The sequence below is a fragment of the Manduca sexta genome, chromosome 16, assembly GCF_014839805.1.
Source record: "Manduca sexta isolate Smith_Timp_Sample1 chromosome 16, JHU_Msex_v1.0, whole genome shotgun sequence".
Classification (NCBI taxonomy): Eukaryota; Metazoa; Arthropoda; class Insecta; order Lepidoptera; family Sphingidae; genus Manduca; species Manduca sexta.
The window spans coordinates 10,558,882-10,568,591 of record NC_051130.1 but is presented as its reverse complement, the minus strand read 5'-3'; the positions used below and the strand labels follow the sequence as shown (position 1 = coordinate 10,568,591).

At 34.5% G+C, this 9,710-nt stretch overlaps 1 protein-coding gene across 1 annotated transcript in view; it reads right to left on the bottom strand.

The window, feature by feature from the left end:
• Positions 1–512: 512 nt before the first annotated feature.
• LOC115449111 (synaptic vesicle glycoprotein 2B) overlaps positions 513–9,710 on the bottom strand; it is a 31,034-nt gene continuing 21,836 nt past the window's right edge. Inside the window, exons 6-10 of the mRNA XM_030176823.2 lie at positions 9,208–9,383; positions 8,344–8,500; positions 6,800–7,074; positions 1,831–1,958; positions 513–610 (exon numbers count right to left, since the gene is read on the bottom strand). Coding sequence (XP_030032683.1) covers positions 570–610; positions 1,831–1,958; positions 6,800–7,074; positions 8,344–8,500; positions 9,208–9,383 — 777 coding nt within the window. The 3' untranslated portion in view covers positions 513–569. The remainder of the gene's footprint in view (positions 611–1,830; positions 1,959–6,799; positions 7,075–8,343; positions 8,501–9,207; positions 9,384–9,710) is intronic.

Here is a 9,710-nt window from a genome sequence, read left to right as displayed (position 1 = left end):
CAGCTTTGAGGCTAACCGAAAGCTTTAGATAGTGACTGCATCAAAGTGACTTCATATGTTTGATAATTGGGTATAAAAAATTAAACCTACACATCACGCTTCATGTGTAGGTTTAATTTTTTATACCCAATTATCAAACATCATCAGTTCGTTATAGATATCTTTGATTCTCCCAAAGGCGTCCGCCTATGTTCAGTAACAGACCTCCTGCGGCTAAAATTAAAACTTATAAATGCAAAAATAAATCGATTCCTTTCTTACGTATCACGGATTGTCATTTTTTTTTTTTTGGTATATAAATGAGCAGGTGAAAGATATGGCTTTTTCATCTTAGTTCCCGTGGGATGATTTTTATATTTTTTTAGGCAGTCGTGACGCTTACCGACAGGCGACCACCTTGCTCGTCCCGAAATAGCTTGGCAAAAAAACAAAGTACCTAATTAGGAAATCTGTAGCGAATACACGGCTTTCGTCTCTAGAGTCCGTTCCATTATACAGGTAATAAAAACACAAAAAATAAAAATATTTTTATTACAAAAAATAATTACATAATATGAATTACACTATCATCACTTTTTCTTTGGCAAGAACAATGCAATTGTTGTCACACCTGTAACAAAATAGTACCAAAAATTGTCAACAGATCTCGTTGTTAACAAATAGCACGAATCATATTTGATTCATAGGAAATACGAAATACCGACATCTCCCAATATCAAGTTACAAAAATACATTAACTGGCAAATAAATATTTCTACACGAGGAAAATAAATCTCGAGCAGGAAATGTTCTAAAGAGAATGCCAGAAAAGTCGTGGTTACAAGATCAATAATCATGGAAATCAAAGATAAATCAAAAGATACTTGTATTTATTACATTTGAAAAGACAAATGTAATAAATACAAATAAATACAAAAATTGATGGTTGCCATATAGCAGTCATAAATGGAAAATTAGTTGAGAAGGCTAAACCTTATAAATGCGTTGCGAATGCATGATCGTTCTCCTATCAAAACGGCGCCCTAACCGTATTTTTAGAAGCTACCTATTCCAAATTTATAATAGATATAGAAAAAATAATTACAGATCATATTTTTTATATGTTATCTTTGACTACTTCAAATTTTTCATAATATCATAATGAAAATACCAATAAAATTGTTGATTCTATGTATATCCTAAAGAACACATCATATTAATTGGCAACAAAGACTATTAGATAGAAAATCTAATAAGGAACATTTTGGTAGTTTAAAATTTATATTTTAAAGCATTATTCATTTATCTTTGCATATTCCTGTTTGTGCTAAATTTATGGAACGAATGCTAAAGGCCATTGGCAAAAGAGCGGGCCTTAAGACGATGAAATTTTTTTAAGAAGGTTTTTCCAAACCTATTAAACACGCGCTACATAATTCTTAATTTCTAAGAAGACTTTCAGAGTAATATACGTGTTGCTGAACTAAACAGAAATATAGGTCATTTCATTCACGAAGACGCGTCTCACCACCTTTTGAGCAGACGTGTTGTGGGAAGTCGCGGTGTGAGGGAACTGATTTATTTTATTTAATTACTTGTTGGAAGGCTTACAGACTAATAACAATCTCATAAATATAAAAATAATGATAACTTAATTTGCTACTTACAAGCCTCCACCTATAAACCTATAAAACCGAGCACTTTCCCCGACGCAACCCATTAAAGTGTGCGTGTGCACTCATGCTGCTTGCGCATACGTACTCGATTAGGTAAAATAGTGGGGCGCGTCTTCGTGGATGAAATAATTTATATGTTATTAATATAAAATTAGTAAATCAAGATCTAACTCACATATCATCATTCCAGTCATGGTGTAGAAAGGTATGACGCATCCTTTATCTAGAAGTACGGGAAACGCGATGTTCCCGATCAAAGTCCCGATACGACCGGTCATCATTATCGTAGATATTGCTAACGTCCTGCAATAGAGTTATCTAATAAATTTTACAATTTCCTTATTATTAAACTTTGTATATATCAAAAAAATCACCAAATCTATTCCAATGTAGGTTAATTAAAAAATCAACCCTATCTATTTCAATGATTTTTTTTGTGAGAGTTTAGTAAGTTTAAGATTGAATCATAGGATAATAATGGACCCGATAGGTGGCACTATTATCGATACCTAAAAGATGAAAAGTAGTTTACATAAAACGCGGCCTGTGGCAGGACAACTTTTTTTATGCGGGCAAAGTGACTCCACTTCCCATGATGGTAAGTAGAGTGGGGTCCAATGGTATCGACTGACGAAAGATGATTACCCCCTCGACGGTCCACACAATTATGCCGGCCTGTTGGAACCGGATACACAAAGACTGATCCTGGAACGCGACACACTTAGGGCCACTATATCGGGTTTTAATGCCTTGTGTACGGTGGTCGCTATCCGAGCGGATATAAAATATATCCTACCAAACAAACGTCTACCATCAACACTTTTTCAAATAATACATTAAAATCCCTACTTTCGAATTATTATTAAAATTAACTATCAGTAAACGCTCAAACCAAAGAAAATTGAAGTGACGTAATTTAATTAAGGTGAATAATAACGAATCAATATAATCTTATCTGTAGACCTTGCGAAGACAAAGCCGGCCAGCATCAATAGAGCTATTGTCACTCCGTCACGGTTTATGAACCGTTCGTGTTATGGTGTTATATTTTTACTTTTGTTCTCGTAACACTGACCTATTTCTGAGACAGCTTTGTCTTCTATGATTTCTGAGGTACATTTTTCATGTTTTAAGGGTTTGTAAAATGTTTTTACAATGAAATAAATAGGATATAAGTATTGTTTATAATAATAATATCAGCCTTGTATTGTATAATGTCACACTGCTGGTCACGGACCTCCTCTACTACTGAGAGAGATTAGGCCTTAGTCCACCACGCTGGCCTAATGCGGATCGATGGACTTCACACACACCCTCAAAATGCCTATAGAGAACTTCTCAGGTATGCAGGTCTCCTCACCGTTAAAGCAAGCTATAATGTACAAATGTGAATGAAACAATGATTACGTAAAATTTAAATTCCCTATCACTAGACTACAATTCATTTTTTATAAAAATATTGAGTAGCAAAAGTAAATCTTCCAGTATTTTATTATATTTCAAATTCCCCTTAAACTGGTAGGCATTATGTCTATAATTATATTGCTTGTTACTATATTGTTACCTTTCCAAACTCCGATTGATGGGAAATCAACATGATAGTACTACCTTTCGTGGTTTCTTAAAATAAAACGATATTGCTATCTATAAATAACTTACAATAATGCATATTACCTGAACGCAATGTAACTAAATTATATATTGTGATTGCCACTCAAAGTATATTTGCGTACCCGCCCACGCTGCGTGGGCCACCCTTTCGTCTACACTTGTATTTTTATTATGATTGTCCAACACGTTTGAAATTTACATCTTATTTTCATAGATTGACAAATTTATCAATGTACGAACACTGATGTAATAAAATTGCAATCCGCGCGCGAGCTCCAAGGAATCTCATGTAATGGTGACATACTGAGTTAATGCAGTGATTTTCTCGATACTGCGATGTTGATGTAATAAATATATTTTGCGTTTTAACCTTAACTACATCAATAGTGTAATATCAAAATCACAATATTAAATCATTACGTCGACATTTCATTGAATTTCTCGGAGCTCGCTCGCGGACTGTATTTACCAAAATCAGTTTCGGTAAATTGATGTATCAAGAAATAACATGCGGAATATTCATTATCATTTTCAATTTTATATTCACACAGGGCTCACAAAGTTATAGAGTACATCTTTCGTTTGCTTAAATTATTAGTATATCCGTTAGAACATACATTTTATAGCATTTTGTTGGAACAATTCGTCTTAATTTGTATAACCAGTTGGATATCAAACTTAATACAAAAGATCCACTTTTAAAGATTCAAGCTAATAATATAAAGCTATAGTTACTATAGCTACTCACTGCCACTTTCAGTTATAAGACATAATCCTTTAAAGACCCTTTCAAACCGTTCACGGGCAGGTATTAATTAACTTGTCAGTAAGCAATAATGGACCCTACTATAGTTTATCTAAAGCATTTAATGAGTCGGTGTACGCTTCACGGCTTTATCGGATAGTGGAAGGCTCATATCCGTCCTCTATACCTTCCCTCAAAGGTGGAAATGCATTATGATTTCTATCGTATCGTGTTTATGGTTTACTATCAAGTGATAATTGCTTGTTTGCTTTATCTTAGGATTATAAATGTCATTAGAAATATGTTTTGATGTACGTAACCTATTAAATGTATTGTACGATCAGCCATAAAAATAGGAAATTCAAAATTTAAAATCCTCTACGCGAGTTAAGTATAACATTTTTTTTTTCTTTGTGTAAGAACGCAAAAATGTAAATTTAAAGTTTTTTTTTAGTTTATGTATAAGCCAACCAAGTACAAAATTCACTGTCTAATGTATGCTCCGAAATAAATAGTACTGTTTACATTAGGTGTATTATAACTGTCAAAATTTACTTTTTTGCTGGTAGTAGGATATGTTTTATATCCGCCCAGATAGCGACCATCGAACACAAGATGTTCAAACCGGCCATAATGGTCCACGTAAGTGTGTCGCATTCTGGGATCAGCCAGTTCCAACAGGCTGACATAATTGTGTCGACTGTTGAGAAGTAATCATCTCTCGTCAGTCGACATTCTATTGGACCCTACTTACCATCAGGTGCAATATGAAATGAAATGATTTATTTGAATCTGTAAAATGTTATACATTATTTAGATTCCGTCAATATTAACTCTACCACCAGTTCGGAAAGCAGTTTTCACCAGAGAAGAACGGGCAAGAAACTCTGGTGTTGCTCTTTTCAATCAGTTTAGGGTAAAGACTACAGTACATGATAAAGTGAGAAGAGGAAAAAAAAAAAAGTTTAGAGCAGTTCATTTATAGGCTCGTGAAATAAGGAATAAATTATTTAAATTTTTATATGACTGCACAACCCTCTCAGGAATCATGAAATTTCTCTATTATCCTTATAATTATTTCCTCTCAGCACCTCTAGCAATTAGAAATTAGAAATGTAAGCGAAATGGGCAGAATAAGGTTCACTTTGCCGTGCACAAATAAAAAACAAAAGTAAAACTGGCCCTTATTATAACTAACTCTAACAGACACAAGAATGTAAAATAATGTAATTGCTATTCTTATTCCAAGCAGATTTTCATGGAAATATTTCGAACTAAACTTGAACTGCTGTTTAAAGTTTTCTCATAATCTGTCCAATGTTAGCTTAGCATTCCGCATAAAGTTGGTAGTATTGATTGAACTATTCAAACCACTCCGTTTAAAAATGGCGTCGCGATCAACTTACTGCGCGTTTATTATTTTTTATGTACTTTCTTGAATTTGGAATGTAGTGAGTAAATTGACACCTTTTAGTCTGAAGCCGCCTTTATCTTACTAATATTTTTTTGTGTAAAAATGAAGCTGTTGGTGCTTGTTAAAAATTAAATCAGATTGATATATGAATTGAAATCTAACTAGTTGTTGCGAGCGGCTTTACGCGCACAGGTAATGAAGTGAAATATGTAATCATTTATTTAAACCTGTATATATTATTTAGATTCCGTTACTTTATATCAGTTCAGAAAGCAGTACTCACCAGAGAAAACAAGCAACGTACTCTAATGTTGCTCTTTTCAAAGTATGTTTAAGATACTAACCAGAGTATGTGATGCAGAAAAAAAAATACAATTAGTTTTCTAATTATTCTTTCGAGCAATTCATTCATATACTCGCAAAATAATATAAATACATTTTAATTTCTATATGACTGCCCAACTCTCTCAAGAATCATGAAATAATTAAATCTGAAATTCTCCAATATATACCCCTAGCCTTTAAACGAAATGGGCAGACTAGGTTCCTATAAACATAAATATGGCTAACGATTTTTTTTATACTTGAGAATTTACGATTGTTTTTCTATAAAAACGGTCATTCACGCAAAAGCCATGAATAAAATCTAGTATAGAATCTGTGGTCCACGACTACACTCAATGTGGCATCTGATTCGCACTTCTACTCATCAAAAGCAGTTGAACTGAATAGATAACCAAATCCCTGATGAATAAAACAAATTCACATTTTATTGGGTTCAACGCTTTTATTGAAATTTTACAACTCACGAGGGTCAGTGAAGACTTATCGACGTGAAGTGAAATGTTTGATGACATTTCGTCGCCTCAATGCTTTTTGTCCAATCGAGCAATTTTTATTGGTATCATATTTTACAAAATTGGTGCTTGTAATGTAATGATAGGCTACCCGTTTAGGGATCAGGATTTGAATCGAAGATTGAGTCACGATTTCATGATTTTTCTAGTATGTATTTTACGATTGCATTTCAGACAGCATTTTAGCAGAAATTGGTCAAAATTGAGTTCAATCCCAATACCGTGTTCACAAAGGTTACTTAGATAAGTACGAATGAATGCTATGATCACAATTCGTTTTCTAAGCTTGACAATATTGTGATACTGTCATGCAGTGACTAAGCATAAGGGCACTGTGATATACTAAATATATTCTATATTCTAAAGCTAAACACTAAAGACAACTATGAAATTGCCAAAATTATGCGTTCGGGTGCACTGAGCATCGTCACAGTATTGTTTGTGAATACGGTTGCAACTGTATTGTAGAATACAGAGTTACGATCTCATAGAAGTGTAATAAGCAATTAAAACTCACCTTATAGTCGTAGGAAAATACTCCATAATCAATGCTTGGTTCAAACTCATCATGACCTGCGCCACAGCAACATTAGTGGCGAATAGTGATACCATTACGGTCTTCGAATTAGCCCATCTCAACCCCAAGGTCATTATAATGCAAATAAGACCAGCTGTGATGAGCATATTCTTCTTCCCAACCTTGTTGATCAAGACCCCGCTGATAAAGTAAGGGAGAAGGCACACGCAGCCAATGATGATACTGTTGATGTAGGTTTCAGCGCCACTGAGATTCTGGAATTGTTTTTTAAAATTTGTTAGTTAAACCAATATGTAATAGGCCATAAATTTTATATATCATATCGAGGTGATGAGGAATTGAAATCAGTTTTAAGACCAATGTGTTTGAGCAACAAAGAAGTACTACGAATATATTCGCGAGTAAAGCCTGACCAGGAAAATAAAAAACTACGGTACGTTACGGTAAAATATGAAACTAGACTAGACTAAACGAAAGTAGAAACACCATCCCAAGACTTTGATTTACAAAGTATTGTTTGGTATTCTACTGCGCTTGTCATCCTGAGACATGAGATGTTAAGTCTTATTATTTCCAGTAGTTACACTGGCTATGGTATCTAATATTGTATCTCCTTCTCTACTATTAAATTTAATTTCAGAACCTTTCCCTTAATTAATTACGTACTGCCTCATAATAAATATTTTAAAATATTAACGTGGTACGGTCAGTTGTCGTTCGTCACACGATACGGCTTAAACGCCTGACCTAATTCGTTAGTATTGGGAAGTTTCATAAATAATTCTACATTCAACACATTTCGGAAAAAATACGGGTCAAATGAAAAAAGCACTCTCGCACTGGTATATTTATAGTTTACGTTTCAATACAGTTGATTGGTATTTTGGTAGTCACGCAGTTGGTATGTGGTATAGAATGAACTGTAGATATAAATCTATAGTAGATTGTGAATTCTAGACATTAATTTCTAATACTATAGTGTAATAAGATTTACCGCTTCTTTTGTGTATAGCATAATGATATGTTTGCATGTCGACTGTCCGTTTTAATATCAGTAATAATGATGAAATATTCCAGCTCGAAATTAAGGCTAGGCAAGATTTTGTTAAATTTTAATACCATTTACTCGAAATTTTGTTTTCAAAAGAAGATTTACTATAGAATAGTAAGCAGATAAACAAGGTCCTCAACCATGTAGAACACATCTTAACTATACATAAGATATAACCATACATAGGGAGGGTATACGACTGTATTCCTTCCCAAATCTACCACTACAACTCCTATAAGATCAATAGATACAATTTTATGATACCGTTGTCATGTGAGCATTAATCACTCGCGCAACGAAATTAAAATGGTTAGTAGACTAGCATATAAAGTGTATCCTAGTTGCTCTTCTGCCTATCCTTCGATGATAAAAGGGTGATTGTACTTCATTTCCAACACGGGCTTTCTTTACTAGAATGCCTATTGGGTGTATGGGCAGGAAGACTGAATAAAGATCGTGTTCAAGCACTTACCGGAATACAAACATCAGATGATGATGCATTATGACTAGCCGCCTTCAAATCATTTGTATACAAATCAAGCATAACACATAGATCCTTGTCACTACTCAGGTTGTAATGTTCAACTATAGTTGACAGTTGAGGGAACCACAGTCTTAATATGTTATACCTGAAAGAATTGAATTTTACGTATTGACGATATTTTTATACTTTTTTTCGTGGGGAAAAACCGCGTTACCGCTACCGCCATCTGGGGGGTAGTGGAACGGTTATGTTGGTTTCACCGGTCTTACGGCCCAATGTCGACACTCGGGAGTATATACATAACCCTAACCGGATATCTGTACTATTGACAATATATTTACAGAATACGTGTATAAATCTTTTTTAATTTTGATCGATTCGCCTGATCTCTTCAGTCATGTAACATTACCTATGTTGCTAACTCTGTAAATTCACTCAGAGCATAACTGAATATTCGTGTTGAACAATGATTCATTGATAAGTTTTCCATATTAATTTTTAAGTGTGAATATTACGGCTTTTACTGTTAAACTATAGATCCAAATTAATGAAATTAGTGTAACAGGCTTAGACGTCAAGACCAATAGCCAAATTTAATTCCATACGAGTAAAGTCAAGCAAAACTACACTTTTGCTGACGGTAGGATATATTTAATATCCGTCCGGATAGCGACCACTGTGCACAAGGTGTCAGAACCCGCCATAGTACTGTATATATCCAGTCTCAACAGGCCGGCATAATTGTGTCAACTGCCGAGAGGTAATTATGTCTCATCAGTCGACATTTCATTAGACCCCTTCACTTACCATCAGGAGCAGTTGTCACTTTGGCACACTGTAAAAAATACTTACAATGCCATGATAAGGAAGTTATTAAGGCTGATCAGCAGTAAATAAATAACTAGCGGCTTCCTAAACATCGGCTTTATATTATGCAAGCCGACTACGATCTGATGTCTGATGTTTTTTGGTTGTTCCTCATCTACTTCTGGTAAACGCTTGGCTTTGTCTTTCCATAGATTTATGTACTGAAAAAGAGATTACATTGAAATAAGAATATAATATTATATCAGCTCTGAATTATAATATACTGTCCCACTGCTGGGCGCGGTCCTCCTCTACCATTGAGAGAGATTAGGCCTTAGTCCACCACGCTGGCCTAGTGCGGATTGATAGACTTCACACACCCTTAAAATTTCTATAGAGAAGTTCCTCACGCAGGTTTCCTCACAATGTTTTCCTTCACCGTTAAAGCAAGCGATAATTTACAAAGAATTCACACATAACTTTAGAAAGGTCAGAGGTGTGTGTCCTTAGGATTTGAATCTGCGGATATTGGTCTCGACAAACCGTTC